We start from the raw sequence: 23,489 nt of genomic DNA, 5'->3' as shown, positions 1-23,489 counted from the left end.
GTGTATTACATATGTACATTGCAACAGGTTAAATCATTTACATGGGCTATGGGAATCATTGAATCAGTCATATGCATTGCACATTTAAGGCTGGATATAACCATTTACTTAGTACCATGGCCACATATTTCGAAATGAGTATCATGAGCTGATTTGAATTAGCTAACTGACAGCAGATCCCCAAGGTTGCTGGAGAAATCAAATCACTGTCCTGTACTGGAGATCAGGGATAAAAGAACGATTTCAATAGCCCCCAAGGTCAAAAGTGAGTCGTAGCAACCTTTTGATGTGGTGACATGTACTTGATCCCTAGCATACCAAGTATGCGACCATAAACACTTCAAACAAACCCGGGCCTTTAGATACTGTTGAATGAGAATGTACCACTTGCTACTCTCTAATTCACCTAACTCTCCTATGATTGTGGTAATGGTGAGAAAATTGGCAGTTAATGAACCCTCCTGTTACCAACCACATACCAAACAATCATGGGAAACAACCTAGCCAAACCTAATATATCGTTTGTGCTTACATGTTTCCTAGAAAAACCTTGCAGCATATGCAAATGAAGTGCTCCTTCCCTCTTCGTCCTTTCCACTGACATTTGCATTATCCACTGTCCTCATTTGCATACACTTTGTGTGTGTCAATAAGAACCGGCCTCTGAAGAAACGACGAGAGACTGAATAGTAATGAAGGGGGCTGTCCCACTTGATAGCTGGTATGTTAGATCAAGTCTATGGCTAGACGTAGCCCAAAATCCAACCCAAAAAGAGTGTTGTACTCGTATTAGCTCATAGGATTCCTTGCTATGTTTACACCTGAACTCTATCAATGTGCAGACATGTCAGTGGGTCCTTTTTATCAGCACTTTAGAAAGAACCACCCTGCCTTTCATCTATCCATCCCAGCACAGCACAGCCCTGTTCACAGCTTGTGAGACCCTACTTTCATATTTTCAATGGAAATGGGTGGCCAAGCTCGAGAGCTCCCTGGCTGTGGGAGGTATTAAATTATGATAAATAACCCTTTTGCAGATCTGAGGAGTGAGCGCAGTCTGATTGCTGGTTGGGAGAGTGGCCGGGCGCAAATCAGGTGTGTGCGGAGTTGCGGGAATCCACTGGCAGTTTGTAACACCTCTTGCAGGAAGACTTGGCAGTGAATTTTCATATCCCATACAACAGCAGTAAGTGTGGCCCTTTTTCTCTCGTTTGTAACAATTACAGACTCATCTAATTTTTGTTGTCCTGTCTTTGATAAGTCTTGGATGTCTTTGGGGAAAAAGCCAAGCTGAAAGGTAGGTGAGATTTGATACAATTGTAGGGAAAACTAGACGCATCAAAGCCTAGCTAGGGAAAATCAGGCGCATCAAAGCCATGGCATTGTACAGAACTGATTGATGACTTTCTTTGTGTTTTGTCCTCTTGTGGGCTTTCAAGCTACAAGGACGACTAACCGTGCATACTCACTATGTCCTGCCAGTGAGAGGCATTATGTTCCTACTTTTTTAGCATCGTATACTACCGTAACGGCATTGGCACTTGCCGCTGAGTTATGGATTGCTACCCAGCTAAAAAAATTATCTCCATATTAGAATGTGTGGATGTAAGTCTTTTTAAGTTGAGCCTGTTAAGAGTTGAAAAGGATGAGGCACAAATCAATGCACACAAGATGAGGAGACAAATATTGTGTTGAACATAAAGCTCAATTTGCTTCCTACATTCTGATTGCCGTAAAGCTTCTTAAAATTCTTACTGCAGGCTCTGCCGAAATTTGGCTCTTGAGAGAGGACATTTCATCTGTATCGATTTCTTCAATTTCCCTTAATTGCCATTCCGTCCCTTTAATCTGGAACTACGTGTTTCCCATGCTGGGGAAAATTTGATATTGGTGACAGCTGTAATTCATTCAGGAATGTGATTTATTGACTTATAAGACAATCTCAGTAAAACGTGTTTTGTGCAATAGGATCAGAAATCATTTTAGACATTTGCTTGTCATGGATAGAAAGCATTGTTTCATCGATCCATTCCTGAATATATCAATCACAAAGTCATGAGTGCACTTCTGTGGTCAAATTCACTTGTCATGGGCTGAAAACTTGTCATTAGAGACAAAAAAGTAGGTTAAAAATCAAGAGCAAATTTTTCTTCAGTAAAACTGTTCTTGCATGATGGTCACATCTTTCATCAATGCAACGGCCACCACTGGAACCTCATTTTGAAGGGAAGAGCAAGATAATGTTCTTCAAATGGATTTTTAAGCTCTGTGCAATTACTGCAAGCCTTGTATGATAACTATCAGCAACCTTTAGCCGTCATGTTATACTTCACCTCTGTATCACTCTACCATTCCCGTAATGACATTACTGAGGAAAATTTATTTGTTAGAGATCATCCTCTTTCACCAAGCTGGGTTCAAATGTTCAGTTGTGTAACACTGTCCTCTGTCTGACAGTCCAAATTAGTCTACCTGTTACAAAGCACCTACAATCGTTGCTAAGCCACAACTCCCTTGGCACAAATAGCTTGGTCAGTAAAAACGCATTAGCTTTTAGGGATGCTACACAAAGCCATGTAATGATTGAGGCCGGGTTAGGTAGACAAGACTGCCTGGAAAAACATGTTTAAAACCTGTTATACATTGTATGTACAGCATATACGGGTAATGTACTTGGAGCACATTGATCTTTGACATGTTTTTACACTTGACACTTTTGATTAATGTAGTACACATTGTCTTCATGTGGATATTTTTCAATCACATGTGATCAATTGATATTGAAAGGAAGACTTCTTATGTTTCAATCAATCATTTTTCATTCTTTGAAAATAACACTTTTCAACAACGGTGGTAAAGGGTAGAAGTGGACTTTTGCGACCAGCTCAAAAATATTCAACGCTTGGAATTGAGGACTAATTATAAACTAATCAGATTATCACAGAAATTAGCTAATATATATACCAATATCACAGTTTACACAAAACTTTTCATTACGGTAACCATACTTTGACTTCACATGTCTGTTTGCATGTATGATTTCTATGCAAGTTCTGCCATAATTCCAGAAAAACAAATACAGATAATCCAGTCTGAGTCGGCTTTAACTCATGACCTGTTGATACAGTAATCCAGACACACATTTTTGGTATCATGCATGGCTGTGATTTCATATTGGAGATGGAACACAGCTTTCAGTAATCCCGCGAGTTGGATTTAGTTTACCCACCCATCCACATACAGTAGATGCGATTAGCAATTTTCTGATGAGCAGCTATACAGAATGTTCATCTGGCAGAAAATTGGATGGGTGGCATCCTAACCTACAAGCATGCATGGCCGAGGTTTAATAAAGGCCTTATCAGTCGGGCTGGCAAATCTTCAATGAGTTCATTCCAAGTCTTGTGAGCGGTAACTACTATTATGCCAGACATCCACAGGGTTTTTGCAACAAACTGAACAGCATGCATAGACATCTTTGGCTGAATCAGCTCCAATGTGCAACAAGCCTGACATGGCTATCGGCTTAACATTCATATCGGATTAACGTTATCCACAAGTTCTCATAAGCAGAAAATGCCAAGAAGGATAATCCCTGTCTGGTTGAAAGGCTTGAATTGTGATTGACAGTTATCTCAAAACTATGAGGAGACACAAAATTGAAATTGTGTCCATATGGCAAAATAGCTATTCATTCATCAGCAGCATTACTTTGCCAATATAATGCTTAACGGTGCAGGCGGATGAAATATTATGCTATTTCACATGGCTGTTTATCACGACAGCTCCTTGAGAAGACTGCAATAATATCTCAGAAGCTTCCAGTCATTTCAAAGTCGGGTGGTTTTATGACCAAAATATTAACTGGCACACATGCAAATGGTGATATTTTTTCCTAAGAGGACCTTCTCGTTGTCATCACAAAAAAAGAGCTGTTTTCCTTTTTTAGAGATAAAACATAAGTTCACCTTTATCTGTGGGGTAACCTATATCTGCTGTATTAAAAAACAGGTCCTGGAGTATTTTTGGGTATCAAGTTGACACACTGTGGATTCAAACTGCAATATTTTGAAAAACACTAACCACTGTTAAAAAATACCCAGTTTTTAAGTAAACTGGAAAAGGTGAACTAGCATTGATTTATCAACATCTGACTGATAGTCAGATTTTTTTAAATTAGTAAGCATCAACACATTTGGTTATTGGACCACCTCGCTATGACGAGGGGACCTCACACACAAAACAGCAATTCTCAGGTAATTACTCATCTGTCAATCATAGCACCCCACAACACTCTCTGGAGACTGGCAGGATTACAGTGATTCTTTCATAGAAAAAGAAAGAAGATTTTAATTTCAAGGACAATCAATCATTATCTATTAAGTTGTACCTGTTGCCTTGCCTTGTTACCATGTAAGAAGCAGTTCATCCTATGGTTTGCAAAAAGATTACAAAATGTGGAATATGAAATGAAGGAGGTATCCAGCTGGGATAAACCCATAACAGCATCAAAATATCCGTGTTACAACCATTGACTAGATCTTAATGGCACATTCATCCAGCAGTTTGGAAAATGGTCAATTAAGATCACAAAAGGGAGACAAATGGGAGATTTTACCATATGTTAATGGACAGATGATACCCTAGTATCAGCATTCATTTTTTTTCAAGCAAGCTATTTTAAACCCTGCAAAGCAAACTGTTGTAAATTCTGACATGTGGGGCTTACTCTGTCCAGGATCTTTACACATTGAGCCTTTGAAATGTTTATGTTAAGATTAGACCTTGTGGATCATTTCAACATTTTGTTCACTCACATCCCATCCGGTTCTCTGCATAACACTAGATGGGTTTCCTTCATATACAGAGTGCAATGTCAGTAAAAACCAGAGTTTTCTTGATGGACGGAACATGACATTGGTCATTTGCCAAATTACTAGGAAATTGGTTTTTGGTGATAATGACGTAAGCAATTAGGTTCCAAGCATCAAATGCACTGCCCACATTGACTTCAAAATCAAAGAGTAACTAAAATGTGATCAAAAAGCATATTTTCCAAGTCTCAGCTTATGTACATATCCGAGGACTTGCCGTCTGCCTGGTTACATCCTTTTGGTGTGTTACCTAGGAGTTACACAGTCTGGAATCAGTGATGTGTACCTACAGCGAACTGTGACCACAGCCAAGTGGGGAGACAAGTCCTCTGCCACCCAGACAGCTCCTAGTTGTCAGGAAATGTCAGGTCCTCCTCTGGCACACTCATGCATGTAATACTGCTGGTTAACTCCAAGCTGACAACATTTCAAATGTCATGGGAAACACATGCACATGGTGCTGCCACCATTCTGTCTGCACAAGTAAAGTGGGTGTGCAAAGAACTTCCAGACTGAGCAGAAATCTACAAACAAATTCATTCTGCATTCACTCAACATAATAATGACTATAACGTTTACTTCTTGATACTAAACCTTTATGCTTACACACATTTAGCCTGATCAAATCTAACTTATAGCAGGCTGCCAAACATCCGGCCAGCCTCCTCCACTGTTACGAGGGGCCAGTTACAGTCCTAGACAGCGGAGTTTGTGTTACACAGACTATAACACACATTCAAGTACCATATTGTTTTTAAGTCAGTGGCAACAACATACAAGTACGTAAATGTGCACCGTTAACCAATATAAGAAAAGGGGTATACATGTACATGTATGTAGTTTCTTCTGCCCTCAACAATTTGTCTAATGCATGCAATTTAGATTTTCAAAAGTTCATCCTTCATTTCTGAAAAACTATCCAATTCTCTGCTATCAAGTTATTAACTGATAAAACCTTGCAAGCTCATTTTCCAACCCATATACTTGGCAATCTTAACTCAGCTGTCAGTTTCCATTCACCCTGCAGCTACAACCTTTCCCTTGGCTGCACAGAGAGGGCAATGCCAATTTGTTGCTATCTTTTATCCCTACCATCTAATATCTTGTTTTTATGATCACTTTTCGTCGGAAATAGAGCAAGAAAGGGTCAGCAGGGGTTTTGAGATTCCCCTGACCTCCTCTATGGTGTTGGTTCTGACCCACAAACCACTGCATTCTCATTACACTTTCCATTCCACTCCCTAGCACCAGGTGGACATGATTCCTCTCCAAGGCGCTGATGGGATGGTGCAGACCTTGTGTGTAATTGAGATACGGCCTATCACCAGGCCGGCCGTCAAAGGTTACCAGTTCAGAAATTTGTCCATGATAGTTCGGGGCAAAAATTTGGTATTCACAAACAGGCATTTCTGGGAGCAATGCCAGCTGTAGTTTTGCAATAACCTGTCAATACTCTTGAGTTGGTACTAGAGCTGCAGATGGCAGGCACGATAGACTTGAGTATTTTTATGGGAGACAGTCAAAAAATCATACAGTGCAGTTGTACCAGACTCAGCACAAGATTGTAACTACAAAGCATAAGAATGTTTGTAATGGATATCCAATTGCCTGCCATCTAACTTTTCTTCTATAGCAGTTATAACTATTCTTCTATTCCATCCAGCGACAGCAAAAACTTCAATGATCTATGTCCTTTTTTGAGCCAATTAATTTCTGCAACTAAACAATCACAAAGTTTCAACGTTGGTCAGTCATGCTCAGGGCCTGGGGGGGTTTGTTAACTGTGAGATATCCAGTAGTCCTGAAGTAACATGTTTGTACATTTGTACATAAGACTAACACAGTGTTAGGTCACTGCAAATTTACACAGAAGGGGTGTGTCCAACATTCAACAGTTTACTCATTGACAAGCTTACTTCTTTTATTGCGTTTGATAATATTGCAGCCAAAGTGAAGGCAATTTGACGGTTTATTACCTGTATCATACTACTGGCACCCTAGGGCCATAATAAAAACGCTGCGCAGTAATGGTGTAATCTTCCACTTGCACCTTATTTCTGAACTTTACAAGTTGCTACACTGAGTATGATTAGGGTCTACACGAGGATGATACTTATTACAGTTCATACTAAATTCAGGTATACCTTCGGCAAGCTCAGGGCGGCCCGCTATCCTTTTACATTAACATTTGTCCTCAAGTTAATGTAAAATATATGCATGTTTGTCTTTCACCATGAATGATGTGCTTGAAATTATTAGCCTGTGCCTTAGGGGAAAATGGTAAGCACAACCGGTCTGAAGCTACAGGTGGAAGTGGCAGCATAGCCTCACTGTACGATGTAAATATTTTTGACAGTGAATATGGGTCCACTCATGAGACCATCTGTGGCTGTCTGGCCCTTCAAACTGAGTGGTACTAACTATGTACAAGTGAAGCTACGTAATGTCTAGACATTGTCATATACATTTGTATGGGAGCATCCTTGAAAAGGAAAAAAAGAGGCCACAACCTTGTTGATAGAAATGATGGAAGCAAAAAATGGAGATATGATGCCCAAAAACCCTCTTTCAGTTGCATGCTGCCTACATACATGTAATTATGTGGGCGAAGCCACACATATAGTTTTCTTACAAGTATTTCACCGGAAATCAGAAACAAATGGAAGCCTCCATGTACTCCATGTTTCAAGCTTTTTGATTGGCCTAAAGTCGCACTTTCTCGGTTGTACGTCAGAGGTGAACCTATCAACGCGCAGGACACAATCGGCATCCATTTAGATAATAGCCAATCAAAACTCAGAAAAATGGAAGCTGTTAGCAAATACTCCGCGTTCCCAGCTTTTTGATTGGCCTAAATTCAGACTGTCTCGGGTGTACGTCAGAGCTGTACTTATGAACGCAGAGAACACAAAATGTCATTCGGCATCCAGTTTTATAATAGCAGCTGAGACGCGGCAGTAAATCGGCCATGCATTCGACCAAACAGGCGCTCAAGGAAGAAGTTGCCCGCCACGGAATGAACAAGATTGATAAATGTGCACAGAAAAACATTATCTTCAGAAAATGGGACCTTGGAATCTTGCAAATTAAACAGTGAACGGACGTGTTCAAGCTACGCATTGCATTTGTATCCATGTACCTGTTAAAATGCCGGCAATAACGTTATGGCAAGCTTGGCCGAATGGCTAAAGCACCAGCTACGATTGCGCTTTTTTCGCTAGGTCAACCCTGGTTCGATTCCGGGCGGGAACAACTTTCTTTTAGTTGTCCTTTTTTTTTTCTTTTTTGATATTTACAACAATTTTATCTTGCAAACAGAGCATCGTTCAGTTTACACGCCTTTTTATTTATTTTTTAATTGCCCTCAAAAGACGGCGTTTAAACGGTCGGACGGTCCATGTGGGGAGGGGGGCTCGTCAACGCCTCGGACCATACCGGCAGCCAAATACTGTATCGTCGATGTCTGTCGCCTGCGGCGTTAAGTCAAATTTGGAATGGAGGCTACGGTACGGTACCGGACCTGAACCTGATCATGAATTTCAGCTTTATAATTGCTACACAGCACAACCCGTGACGCCAGGTAAAGGCCGAGAATAGGGGTGAACCGAGAATACGGGGCACCTAATGGCAATTACTATTGTGTGTAAGATAGTTTGACTTAAACTTCAAAAAAGGCCACGGGAAAGACTTGCTGCATTTTCGCGAAAATGTTGTCATTCTAGTTGTTTCTTTTCTTCCGATTTTTCCTTTCTTTTCCCTTCGCCCACATCCTGCATTTTTTCAAAAATGTTGCCTTTCTAGTATCTTTATAAGAACCAACTGTGGTTGAGACAAAAAAAAGAGGATATGCAGTATTTATTCTTTATGTTGGAGCTAAGATTACAATAAATATTTGACAACATTTTCAATTACAGTTTATGCGTAACATTACAGTGCATTAGTTGTCCTCCCACAGACTATCCTGTTTTCTGGGATAAAACCCTGATTGACAGAACGAGCCCTGAGGAACAACCACTTCCACATGTAATAAACATGTGCAGAACTTCCCTCTTAATGGCAAAAACCGAAAAGTGCTGCACAATCATATCACAAACCATACACCACGCGTTTTTCAATATCCTGCATTTCTATGGGTCATACTATTAGTTTGTGACGCATGTCCGTCTTTTCCCACTGTGCAGGGTGATAAAGAGACAGAAGTGCCTGGAGAGAGGAGGTCAGAGGAAAAGAGGGCAGAGCCCTGCAGGGGCTTCCTGCAGAGGTGGGTGGAATTCCCTAAGTTGTTGTGATTATCCCAGTAAAAATCCGCTTAGAGCGCACTAGTTGTGGCATCCGATTAGGCAGCACAATTCTCATGCAATAAAATGTTTGTAAGCTGAAATGTATTACTAACAGTGTTCTGTACTTGATATCCGTACAGTTATACAGTTTGCCAAAAAGGACAATGAAGCAGGGATATATCATAAGCTGTGTTCTACGCATGAATACACCTTTATATGTGAGATGTTCTTCAGCTAACATTACAGAAGAGTTTGGCAACAACAACATTTCTCCTTTTTACTCTTCCTCCTGACGTCGTCTAATCTTGTGATCAGGTGCTGGAGGACTACCTTCCCACGAGAAGGTTAGGGCATTAAAAGGATCCTGAACATTTACAGGTTGGGGATTGGTACTTATCAGAGCTAACATCTGTCCTCACAGTTTTACAGGTCGCCACCAACATGATAAATCCTATCTAAATCATGCTCACCCACCATGAACTTTGCAGGAAGTATCTTTAAAGGCAACCAACGCAATATTAGGGATTTGAAACTTTTTTTTTTCAAATTCAATTTTCAAGTCATTTTTACACACAGTATCCACATATTGACCTTCATTGAGCAAGGCTGCCACATCATTGGGTGATGAGTGCTGCCCACGCCACTGGGGCAGCCTGTCTTCAAACCTACTACTGCAATGGCTTCCTCTCTTTTACTTTCTAGAGAACCCTTTAGCTTCCCACCTCAATGTCAGTGTTACCAAATTGGTTACACTGCCCACAACGTTAGGCTGAAAACTAATATCAGCACTTGGTAATTATGCCGTGTGAATCCCACACATCCCTCTGCCTGACACGCTTCCGAACTTTGGACACACCTAACATCCCAATGTCATATCTAGGACAAACAACTAACACACTAAATAGATATTCCCCCTATGCCCAATATTTCCTTTCCCAGATGCCATCCCCTCTAATTCAACTTGGGTTCGTAATCTCATTTGCAAAGCCTGCAATTCATTGTAGTGAGATGTTGTCCCCTTTTGACTTTCAAAGCTGATTTCCTGCCATTTCTGGATGGGCTGTGTTATATCAACAGCGATTACCATTGCAGGGCATGCTCAGATTGATGTCGACTTTCTTGCCACTTGCCCTTCTTAGGTGTCAAGCAATATATTATCCTGTCTAAATACTGAACTAGTCCTACAAAACTCTTCAAAAAGCTTACATTTGTAAGTGACAAATGTAGCAAACAGTCTTCTCTGCAAGGAGGCGGGGGGAGGGGGCAGATGATCCATGCAAGCCTGACCTAGTCTTGTGTTCTCTTGCGAGATTGAGACTAGTTCATTCCCCGTGACAAAGATGTGCTGATAGACATCGAAAATTTGGAAGGTATGTAACTTACCGTTACAAAACAGTCATTGACTGAAGAAAATTGGAGTAACTGTATTCATCCGTGACTGATGAACCTCTTCAACAATGTAACAAACCGTGTCTGAAAATTACTTCAAGTTAATACAGACCTAGGAAAAATTCAATTAATACATCCTACATCCCAGAAACTTCTGCAAGCTAGTCTTACTATCTTGGTGTTGATATTAATGCAAAATGCTAACACTAATGCTTAACATGGCAAGAAGAAGTTTTGAAATCATGTCCAACTTGTGGAAACAATGTTTCAGTCTAGTACACCACATGCATGACAGAATACCATGCGTTTCTCCTCTAATACCCCGTAGAGGCCACGCTCTCCCCATCTGGGCATTAAAGCACATCCGGAGCTTTTACAGCCATCAAAGGTAGCTTCTTTGAAGAGATGAATTTATTGCATTTTATTTCCCAAGAGAAAAATTGGCAATGGTCACATTATCGATTTTTCTTCCATCATAGGTTTCTAATTAACTTAATGCAACAAGTCTCATTTTATTATTATCCAATCATTAGCTAAAACCACGTCAACGGACAAACTGATCAATTCAATAATGGACCGTAAACAGATTTTATTGGCTGGGTTTGGAACAAATTCAATAGGAGGACATCTCCAATGGTGAAGGAAGAACAGATGGTTGACCTTTACCCTATACAAAGTACCTAGCTTGCCCCAATCACCACGAGGATTCCGTTCTAGACAGAATGATGGTACTAACAGTCTCTATAGAGTAGCTCATATGTGGATGTCATCTGTTTGTGTGGCCTGGAAATCCATTGAAATAGACATTCAGTCTGTGTATGTCCCAGATGTAAGCCTGCATACTGCCTTGACATTACTGTCCATGGTGCTGAAACATTGTTGCACTACTTCTTGCACAGATGTAAAAAGACCTGCAGTTTTGCCATTCAAAATCATCCAAGGTGGATACAGTGATAAACATGTTCATCCTGTAACCCACAGTTCTTTTAAGCTGATATGGAAAATAGAAGTATCAACCCCAAATCCCCACTGGGCACTTTTTTCATACAGTACAAACCCATATGGTTTTTACCTCACCACACATTTTCCTGACTAATTTTACCTCACCACACATTTTCCTGACTAATACTGTAAAGAAGTAATAATACATAATGTAACATCAATGAACAACACTAGTGCAAGTCTGCTCCAACAAACAGGATAATCAATGGCATCTGCTAGGTACACTGTGTTCAAAATATTTGGGGCAGAAGGGTCGTAGAAATGACTTGCTAAAAGGTACTGATTAATTCCCTGGCTTCGCAGTCAAGTAAAATGTTGGTAACAGAGGCTGTTCCTAGTGGCTCCCTGAATGTGGATTTCTGGTTCACTAGATGTATACAATGTATGTATAAGTATTTTGAACGGAAAATACTTGCTGTTGGTCTACATTCCCTTCTAGTCATGGCTATGTCTTGGATTCAAAGATGAGTATCTTCAATTTGTATGCAACTACTGATGTACCTTTCTTTTCCCAAAACTGGCTTCAAGTTAGAGACACTGAAGTGGTGTCTCATCATAGGAATTTAATGGTTGTATATTCTCCTTGTCTTCTGATGTAATGTTACCTTTGATTTTGATTGAGAAATAATATATTTGTATCAAAAGGACATTAGAGGCCATATAAATGGCCATGGCTTTTCCCTGAGCAAAAGCTTGTGTACCATGTAGGGTTGCACAGCGATGTGTATATAGATCAGACCAGCCCATAACAAGGTGTCATTTTATGACTACCGGTCTGCATTAGGGGTGATTAACTTCCTGCTTCTACTGGGATGGTTTAACCTCACTTAGGGTCACCTGGGTGAGAGGCTCCATTGATAATTGGCAAAGTGGATTTTCTCAAAGCAAGACCCTGAATCTGACCAAAGGAAATTGCTTTCTAGGGTGGCAGGACATCTTTCACTTATTTTGACTGGGAATAGCCCTCATATCTTTTCAATAATCATGCACCCGGGGAAAAACAGGGACGGTTTAATCATTAGCATAGCGCCTATGTAAAGTCCTAGTTTCCAACTTCCGCCATTCAACTTGGTGCATTTGGCACAGGCCAATTTCCTAACTCAAAGAGCAAGGACATTTATTTATAATGTTTCCGGACTGCAATTTCCACCATGCCGACGTTCTTCAATCAAGTGAACTTGACATTGCTATTCCTTCAACTTGCATATTATTAAAGGCTAATGTGGGAAGTCAAAATAACCCAGGTACGATAATAAACTTCCCACAAATCAATAACTAATTGTGACTGATGTTAACGCTGCGGTAGTTAATTTTGAACTTCTTACAGACACAGAATTATCACAAAGTTTGCGGACATGTATATTAGATAGCAAACATGATGGGCGTTCCTTCTCTAATTCAATACTTCATTCGGTTCCGTCAATTTGCCTTGTTCTGCAATAGAAGACAGGACTGGGGGATTTGGATGTCAACTATGGCTGAATCAAGGAGGTTAAAGAAAGAGCTCTTTCTTTTAACCTCCTTGGCTGAATATACAGCCTGGGAGACATTGTAAATGTAAATTTGGGCAATTTGTGCTGGTCTAAGATTTTTGGCTACACACATAAACACAAGTAAAGGCTCATTTAATTAACTGTCATATGACATTAATACCTTAACAAGAGGGTCATGTTTTCAGGTTATTTTTTTTGGGGGGGGGGGCATTTTTTTGGATGCTCGCATCAGTTTTGGGGCTCCCAGACAATGTCATTCATTTAAGCAAGTCAACTTGCCCTTAGTCGACCACAAGTTAGATGACTTTTAAAAATAGTTTCCTAATACTTCATAACTCCATTAGAAGACAATCTGGAGCCACATATATATTTTATGGAATCAAACTTTCTTATTAACGACTTCCAGTCTTATCCCTCTCCACATGGGTCAGCATATGAGTTATGTTCTAGCCACAGAAGTACCACTTTAAGAGGCAAAGTACACTTTCAGTATACAGCTTTCAACTTTATATTCCACACGAAAGGACAATCTACATGTAAGCATCTCAAATGGACCGAACTTCCCCCCTGCCTGAGGCAATAATGTTGCTACTACTGAGGCAATAATGGGGCAACTATTGCCAGCATTGAGCAGAAAAGAGCCTACAGCTTTTTAGAAGATCTCAAGCTGCTTACAGGGATGCCTTCAGGTCAAGCTGTGACGAGTGGAATCAGACTGGCTGGAGAGGCAATATAAACTTCTCTTCATCCCTGATAGCAATAACATTGCAAACAAAAATCATTAACAGTGATCTCAGGAGAGATACCGTTACTTTATCAGGATTTAAGGGAAAACCTGTGAAGTCATGGAATGTCTGACGTTAATCGACTTTGCGATGCAATGTCCATTTGGCTGTCTTAAGTGTATCATTTGCGGCTAGCAAAGTGTACAATAAACATGTTGGGATGTTCAAAATTCTTGAAAAAAAGCACTCAAATCAACATATTGTGAACAGTGTTTTCTCCTTAGATTTCAAACATGTTTCCCTTTTTCTTCCCACTCCCTCTCTCTCTCTCTAATCTCTAACTATGCAACTGAGCAACTAAGTAGTTGTCTCCAGTTGACTTTTCATAATGATCATCCCATACAGTATGGGCATGTAATCAGATGAGAACAGATGATAAATCAAAAAGATGGTCTTCTTGGTCAATGTAGTAAAATCCTGCTAAATCATAGACTTCTGACCTCCCAACAGCCAATAGTACATGATTGTTATCTAATCTTAGTTGGTTTTCTCTGTTACTGGTACTATATTAGCACTTCCAGTGTTTTGGAGATTCAATCTGAGTGTCCAAATTGGCATGTGTCTCCAGTTGGGTTTACCGCCCACTAATCGACAGCTATGTATGCGACTCATGACACTTAATGCATCATAATGTGTTACAATAAAACCGTCATAGTGATAAAATTAAAAGCACAGATAAAGACCAACAAAAAAATTCCATAAAACACCAATAAAACTCTTCCCCAGACTCTTTTACTTGGTTGTAAAGATAATAACAGTCCTTTTTACTGCTGTATCATAATCCCTTGATAACATGCCTACTGCATCAGTTGCATTTGTAGTGTTTTAGTAGTAACTTTTACTGTACCACTCTGAATCACAGCTTTTACAACACAACACAATGTTACATTGCAGTCACCTTCACCATAAGTGTTATGACATTCAGTAGATAGTGAGAAGAAAAGCAATGAATACAAAAAGCTATCTACTTTCCACCATGATTGACATAATAACAAATCTGAAGTTGAATTCAACCATGAAAGTGCTGTGAAACAACCAAACACGTATGTCAGGCTTCAGCCTCTGGTTAGGTATTAGTGGCAAATCGATTTGCAAATTACTTAAGACACGGACAGAATACGTGCAAGTCGTAAAACAGATTCTGGAGGAAGGCAGATCTTATCGGTAGTCTTAGACCACGCTAGCTTCATCATTACTTCATCGCTGGCCCCCGCCCAAGTGGCCAGACAAATTGCGTATTCATACCGATGTTTGGCACCCATGAAGCGGTTGACACCCTTATTGAATCGATAACAGCTACAAAAGCCATTTGGCCTGGTATGAGACGCATTAGACTCAATTGGAATTTATTGAATTCTTGACAATTGCACCTTTCACCTACATGTAGATTCCATTAGTTGTTGTTTAAGTGAAAAAGTCAAATCAAGCTCTTTTCTTTTATTGAAAGAGTGATAAATCATTTTACCAGTATGAAGTGAGTGTTCAATAATATTATAATTAGGTCATCAATAAAAGCTTGGAAGAATTCTAGACATTGATGCTAGTAACAGTGGAGAGAGCTTTTATTTCAAGTATAACATTACTATCTTCACTGTGCAATAGTTGTTCTTTTTCTTCCCTTTTTATTGACTGTCTCTGTCTTTAGCTACAAAACAGCAGGTTACTTATTGTACTTCAATCAAGCTACAAGAGTGGCACTTACAACTCACTGTAGACAAAACAAACCAACTGCTGTAGACACCTGTTAGATAAGAACATCAGATGCAATTTAAAATCACAATTTGTCATTCAACTTATCCAAGGAGATATAGAGAAACATACAGATTTATTAATGTTTCCAACAAGATATGTATCATTTAAGACATTAAGGAACCTTTGTTATGACTTGCCCATTATAGACATTAGAGGTACAGTTGTAATTGGTCCCTGGTGCATTTTGAATCATTTAACTGTCACGACAGTCTACCAAAAAGTGACAGCAGTTGATCTGTGCAACATATTAACAGTGCCCTTTGAGAATATAAAATGATAACAGCAGACGTTTTGTCTACACAACATGTTTCAATATGTGTGAAGACTACATTGTGGAACTAAGGCTTTCATATCTGAAATTAATCTTTCTTTCCTGTCTGCAGGCTTGGTGGGGGAAGCTTTATCACACTGGGTCTTTGAGGAGACAGCAGAGAAGGTGAAGTTTAACATCACAGCAGTTCAACCCTGCCTCTAATCGTCAGACCAGAATTTGGCATCGGCTCAACTTGAGACCCATTTTTGATCAGGTCAAGCAAGTTAGGAGACAGCGATTGAGGAAATCTCCAGGTTTAAATCCACCCAAAAGTCTGCACCAACAAGACAAGCTCATCATTGATGATCTAAAACACTCAAGAAGACATTTTATTGACTGCATTGATTTCTTGTACATAGTACTCTTGGCACTGAACACAGAGTTCTGTACAAAGGCATTTGTCATTACAGTAGTTTTAAGATGCCCAGAGAGAATGCTTTGATTTTTTTTTGTTCATTTGTGGCAATTTGGATGATTATGAATTCATAAAAAGGTATTTTCTGTATGTAACAGTTGTATGTAACAGCCTGCCAACATGAACAACACAACGTTGACCAATATGACGTGGCTGAATGACACAGCCAATGCCACAGAGGCAAACAGGACATATTTTGACATGGAAACAGGTGTGCGTGGTGTCATTGTTCCTGTCATTTTTGCCAGTATCATCCTTGTTGGTGTTGCTGGAAACATCCTTGTGATGGTAGTTTTGCTCTGCAAGAAGGAACATATACAGAACACCACAAACATCTTCATCCTCAACCTGAGTATTGCCGACCTCTTGTTCCTGATCTTCTGTGGACCTTTTCAAACGTATCTTTTCTCTGGGGACTCCTGGATCTTTGGGACATTCCTGTGCAAGTTTGTGCACTATGGAAACTACACCAACATGATCGCCAGTATCTACAACCTACTGGTCATGTCCGTGGACCGCTACATTGCGATTGTCCATGCCGTCAAATCCCGTGAGATTCGCAACCCCCGCTACGCGTGGATCGTGGAGAGCGTCATCTGGAGCATGTCTCTGCTGATGGCCATCCCGATCGCCATAGCATACAAAACGGAGTCCGCCGGCGGCTACACAAGGGATGAGCAGGAAGTGCTGGTCTGCATGGATTCCTGGAATACCTGGAGCGAGCGAGTGTCATACTTCACCACACTGTTTGTGTGCTGCTACGTGATCCCCCTCCTCTGCATCTCCTTGTGCTACATCCTCCTGGTGCGCAGCCTACAGGACCGACCTCGTCACGGCCAGCAGAACACCAAGAAGAAGGTGACCAAGATGGTGACGGTGGTGGTCATCATGTTTGCCGTCTGCTGGTTCCCCCATTGGATGATCTTGATGTGGAACATGTACGCCGATTTCCCCTTCACCATGGCCACCTTCGTGCTGCGGATGTTGGCTAACACCCTGATGTATCTCAACTCCTGCTGCAACCCTTTCATCTACGCCTTCATGTCCAAAAACTTTCGCAAGGGGTTCCACAAGGCCGTGACCGGCAAGATCAGCAGCTTCTCCTTCCGAAAAAAAAGCGTCAACAATCCGGGGAATGAGGACGACACGGAGCTGCAGAACAACATCCCGCTGAAGAGGGCGTACCTGGGCGTTAACCAACCAGAGAATGGCGTGACAGGGAGTACAGAGGTGGATGCAACGTCCGTGAAGAACGGGCTCCTCAACAACGGACACACCAGAACGTGATCCGTTTTCACCTGGAAATCTCACTTAGCACTGCGTTAACAAAGTACAGGAGAAAAATTTCACAACAAAGAAGGCAAAAGTGAAACTTTCTAAATGATGACAAAAATGTTGACCGCAGAAAGTCAAGTCAACAAACTGCAACAACGGTACGCTATAGATACAAAACCCTAAATTTGCTAAAGAAATAGACTTATTGAAATTTTCATACTCATAACCTGGCATACACATCATCTAGATTAATGTCCCAACATGCAACAATTACAGCCCATTTGATGAAACTTTCTGTGAAGCAGAGAACAGACAAAACAGTCATCATTCATAAACATCTAGTTCTACATGTAGACTAATTGAAATCAGCTATACTTCAAATTTATCTCTACCAGCCAGTGAAATCTGCCTCAAGAACATGATATGCACTGATATTGACATGTCTGGTTCTTGATATTTGCATTCTGCAATGATGATTGATTGGACGCAATCTTAATGTTGCGTGAAGGGCAGTTAAGCACTATAGTGTAGATGAAGATAAGATTCATGATTTTGGGGCACAAATCTCCTTGTCAAAAAAAATTATTCTGGCAGTACCTCCAATGTCTTGTATCTAAAGCAGTGTGATAATTGGAGTAGAGGGATGTTCTCAAATGTCCACAAAAGACAGGCTTACAATTGTAATGTCATTCAGCACAGACAATTGGCACTTCAGCTGTACATATTATATGTATCAATGGTACATGTATGTGGTGAGGGATCTGTTGCTTGCTTCATATTCAAAGCTAACTTCTGGTTGATAAGAGGTCCATTGTACTAGGAAGTTGTCGACTGAATTTCAAGCTACATGTTTGGAATCATTGTGTCAGTGGATTATATGTATATCCTTGAGTAGTGATGTACATGTACAACATTCATGTTGTGTATCTGATATTTGTGTTCCTGTTTAGTATTTTACAGTGTGTCACAATTGGAATTGGTCTTGCCAGAAAAAAGAGGGATATAGAAAGGAAGATATACATGTATAGGTATGCTTATTACCAAACAATGTACAGGAAAAATATATGTAAGTATAGAGGGTGATAGGGGTGGGGACAGTCCTTTGTAGGCTACATTGTATCTGGCTGTGTTAGTGATATAACATGCCTACAAGTGTAAGTCTAGTGTCATAATTTTGTGTCAACACTTATTTCCCATAAATAACATTATTCATATCCAGTGTGTACACTTTGGGCAAAAAATCTGAAGTGCACTTGCGTGTTATAACGTTAAAGATTTTAACTAAGATTGAATAGTCTAAGAGAAGTATTTTGTCACACTCTGCAAAGAGACTATAAGAATTCACTACAAAGTGCATGTAAGTGCTTTATCCAAGATAAAAAAAAGAAAATTGAAAAAAGGATGTGATGTATTACAAAAGTTATTGAAATGTGGATAATGATATATTGTTGCTGACTGTTGTAATTGCAAAAATTTGATGTTCTTGTAAAAGTTGATGGTGACAGATCAAGGAACTGTCTCTAAGAATGTATGGCTAAAATATGTCATACTTATGATATGCATGTAGCATATCGCACATAGGATAGGAGGTTTCCTGTCTATCTTAATACAAGCACTAAATGAACACTGTACTCTACTAAAATGCATACATGTAATTCTCACCTGTCTGCTATGATTTAGTTTGAAACATACTTCTAATATCCACGTAAAGATCAGACATGTTCAGTCAATTTCAGTCTATGAAGATAATTTAGTTTTAGAATTAACATGCAAATGTGTTATTTCTGAGTGCCATCTGAGAAATGTCAAACATTTCTAGACAATAGAAGCTGTACATATAGGCTGGTGAGTCTATACATCTATTGGCATTCAGACAAATTCCAAACTATATACAGAAGCATCCAATGTTTTGATATGATCAATATTAATCAATACAAGTCAAGATACTTGAAATGGGATAAAGGGCCTACTGATTGAGATCTTTTACTTTGCCAGGTAAAACCAAAGAGTGCTTATGAAAGTGAAAACTTCAACTTTTATTTTGAAGAAAGTACTTTGGGGGGCAAGTATTACTTCAGCCAAGCAAATGGAGAAGTACTAAATGCCCACTGATGTTTATAGCACAGCTTGAAATGTGGCTTTAAAAATCAATAAAGACTTAGAGCTGCTATTGAAAGTTCTAGGTGAACAAAGGCTCTTGAAATATACTAAAGGGATTTTCTGTCTATGTATTGTGCGACATCAGCAATCAGAGCTGATGACTTATGTACCCGCAGTTGAGATGACTGTCAGTTATTTGTGCTGTATAATTGTATGGCACCATATACTACATTTACATTGTCAATTTTTCTCAGAACCATCATAACCTTTATGTTCCAAAGGAGTGCTAGTGCAATTAATATGTAATATCTTATCTACACAACGTATCTACACAATGTATCACACAGACTACTTATCCAAGAAAAAGTATTCTGTCTCCATCTAATGAACAAAACACTATTCTAGTATACTAGCAGTATAAACCTAGAACTACATTGTTGAGGTTTGGTGTTGCCAGTTGCTGTAAATACGTCAAAAGACTTCAATGTTACGTGTGAAACATTTATTGCAAGCTTTTGAATACAAAGATAGACTTATGTATACAGCATGTATTACCAATAGAAAGAGGTGGTGGTAACAGTGCAAAAATAATCAATAATTGGTTTTTAACAACAATAATTTCTGTCATATTTGACATTGGAGTCAGTGTATATAAGACATCAAAACAAGTTCTAAAATTTCAAATACAAGGTACAGTATTTAACATGACTAGCACAACAACCATCACCAAAGCACTGGTAATACATGTGTGACTTCATGAACATACATTAATATATAAGTAAAATGTTGACGTAAAAAATCAATGTACTTGAAATCCCAGTGAGAAAGGGCTTATTTTTGTATGTAATGTTAAACCTTGTCACGTGCATAGTATGAGAAATGGATCAACTAAGGCCTATTCAATACCATTTGGACTAAGCACATAAGAAAAAGGCCAGAAAACTTATGTATGAACAAAACTATATGGAAAAGAAAATCCAACAAGAAGACAGAGATTTTAAGGAAAGGTACAGAAATGAACGAAAATTCAACACAGCCAACTGGCACTGCTTGAAATACATGAGATGGTTCAAATGTTCCTGTCAGTGCAATTAGTGAGAACTTCTATCCAAAGATTTTTATGGCTCAAAAATGATTCTTGTTAGGGCTGGAAAATTTTGCCCATCTCCCAAGAAAAAATCGTTATTACAGTCCTATGTTTGACTTGTTTTTATATATTCAAAATTAATGATGTGCTCCTACCGATAATTTTCTTTCTAAATTTTGAGTCCTTTATCATGTATTTGTCCATAGAATTGATGCACAGAAACAATTCAAGGTAATCTAACACATGTATTTAGACAAGTAGTAAAGATGGTGATTGTTGTACATGTATTTGTGGAGGCAGCACAGTCGGTACTTCAGTCCATCTTTATGAGTGCTTTATTCTAGTGTGTCAATAAATGTTGCAGAATTGAATTCCAAATGTGCCTGCAGACTGTAGAGGTTTACGAGTGCATGTGAACCCAATGTTCCAGAAGAATATAGCAAATGTCATGCAAATTAGATTTCTGGTTAATAAATCACTCAAATTCTAAGGAAATTCTGAGAGTAAATATCAACCAGACTGGCCATGATTTACAATGTAGCATGTTTGAAAAAATGTCTGGAAAATTATATTTCTTGTGTTGAATGAGGCATTTCAAAGTCATAAGCACCAAGAGTAATGATTTGCTATGGCGAAATCTGGCCGAAAATTGCCTTACTGACATCCAAAAACTAACAACAATATCTGATCTAAAATGACATGGACAAAGAGAATCAAGATTAAATTGACCAAGATAGATATTTAATATTCTAATTTGTAATGGAGGATCTTGGCACTCAGTTTCATCCCAATTCTATTCCAAAAGGGCTCTATCCCCCTTTTTTCAATTCAATCCCAATAGGGCTTTATCTCTTTGGCACTTTTAAACTGTTGAAAATAAACGATTTCTGCTGGAACTATTGGATACACATGGGCTCTGTGATGTCCATGAAATAACTCAGTAATACTAATAATTGCCATGTAAAAAAGTGAAGTGTCCATCTTGTCAGAGCTTCCTTGGTGACAAGTGTACATAAAGACCAAGAGCTGCCAGGGGTATCTCTATTGTGCTTTCAGACATTTATAATACTGTAACAGTCAAACCTGCCCAAGAAGACCACTCTGGGGACTGATAAAATCTGGTCTGTATGTACAGGTGGTCACTATAGGAATGGTAAAAATCAGATGGGACCATCAAAGAGTGGTCACACTGGCCAGGTGGTCCTTATGTAGCTGTGGTCACTACTTTGACTGTATATCCAATATATATCACAGTTGAAATAGCATGTTATGCTGAATAGCTCTGCTCAAATTCACTACAATTCACTTGTACAACCTGGTACAGATTTGCCGTCAGATTAATGGAACGCTATCCTACTGTCTATAGGAAATCCATGATATTTTCCGCTTCAAAAGCGAGCCTTCTTTGTAAAAAGAAGCTGCAAGTGCATTTAGTGCCAAGAGAATGGATGCAACGCAGTTAGAAAGATGAATATTGCTATGGGGAAGGAATTCTCTGCAATGAGGTACACAGGAAGGATTGATTCTTCAGCTACCATTACTACTATCATCCCTTATTGTTTACCCCTGGCATTGCACCATGTTAGTAACCTGGGAACCAGACTCTGTGGGAGCAGGGATGTGTTGGCAAACCGCCTTGTTTAGTTAACAAGCTCCGTTAAGTAAACCCAGTGGCCAACCGCCTGCCAGGGTCAAATTAACATCCTCTGAGGTTTAATCAAAACACTCCGTTAATTGAACCCAGTGGCGAGCCAACACATATACATGTACATGTACACAAACACACTGGCCTACCAAAACCAGCCAAGCTCACAAGACACTTGTTGCCAGGTTACTGAGTGAGTTAACTTTCTGACAAGCAGTGTTGTTTCCCTTTCCTCTGTGGGAATTGTTATTGCATGTGCAGCTGCCATTATTAGATGTTGTAAAGATCAGTAGTAGATTTTCAATAAATGTATCTTTGAACATGCTGTGTGCTGTCTGTCATTGCGTTTCTATCTATCTATTGAGAACTTGAAAAAAAATAAACAGTACTATTGATGAGAATGGAATAACGTTCTACTGAAGATAAGGGAAAGGAGAAAATGAGTTTTAGTTCAAAAATATTATTATATTATTAATGATATTTTTTATAATATTAAACTAACATAAGCCCAGTAAATCTCTGATAAAAAATTCAATACTGTACAATTAACAACAAATTTGTTGGGTTACTAAGGGTAACTTTGTAACATAAAAAATATAAGGTACTACACGATTAGACTTACAAACTATCACAGATTAGTCTGATGCACAAACCACCAGTTTTTAAATTTTATAGAAGCACCTTGCAATTAAAGTGCTACATGTATGTACTAACTGAATGTAAAATCAACATCTTAATATGGTGAATTGATGAGATTCATCATCACACTTTACCTGAAAAATATACAGTAAAAAAAGGCCTGCTCTGCAGCCAATATAAATGTGTATGCCATGGCAGGGAGAATCCTACCCTGGAGCTTAATTAACTGTATGCCAAGTTCAAAAGCACCACCATGTTTTTATAAGTTTTCATGATACAAGGGCCCTTCATTCCATTGCCATGATGATTGACATTTTAGGGTTATATTTGGTAGGAGAATACTGTAATGCATTTAAGTTTGTGGGGATTTAATTTCGCGGTAGCGGGAAAAAGGACTTTTTGCGGTGGATTTAAGTTTGCGGTAACACCATAGACTGCAA

General features: G+C 39.3%; 2 protein-coding genes across 2 annotated transcripts in view; one reads left to right on the top strand and one right to left on the bottom strand.

Moving 5' to 3' along the window:
- The window catches only part of LOC118419001 (protein SDA1 homolog), a 131,844-nt gene that overhangs the window by 100,385 nt on the left and 7,970 nt on the right, over positions 1-23,489 (bottom strand). The window lies entirely within an intron of this gene.
- On the top strand, positions 568-22,730 carry LOC118419002 (galanin receptor type 1-like). The gene is made up of 3 exons (XM_035825210.1): positions 568-1,186; positions 9,056-9,135; positions 15,959-22,730. The coding sequence occupies exon 3, from the start codon at positions 16,424-16,426 to the stop codon at positions 17,588-17,590; it is 1,167 nt and encodes a 388-aa protein (XP_035681103.1). The 5' UTR covers positions 568-1,186; positions 9,056-9,135; positions 15,959-16,423; the 3' UTR covers positions 17,591-22,730.

Source organism: Branchiostoma floridae, chromosome 7, assembly GCF_000003815.2.
Source record: "Branchiostoma floridae strain S238N-H82 chromosome 7, Bfl_VNyyK, whole genome shotgun sequence".
NCBI lineage: Eukaryota > Metazoa > Chordata > Leptocardii > Amphioxiformes > Branchiostomatidae > Branchiostoma > Branchiostoma floridae.
This window is presented reverse-complemented; position numbering and strand designations above follow the sequence as displayed.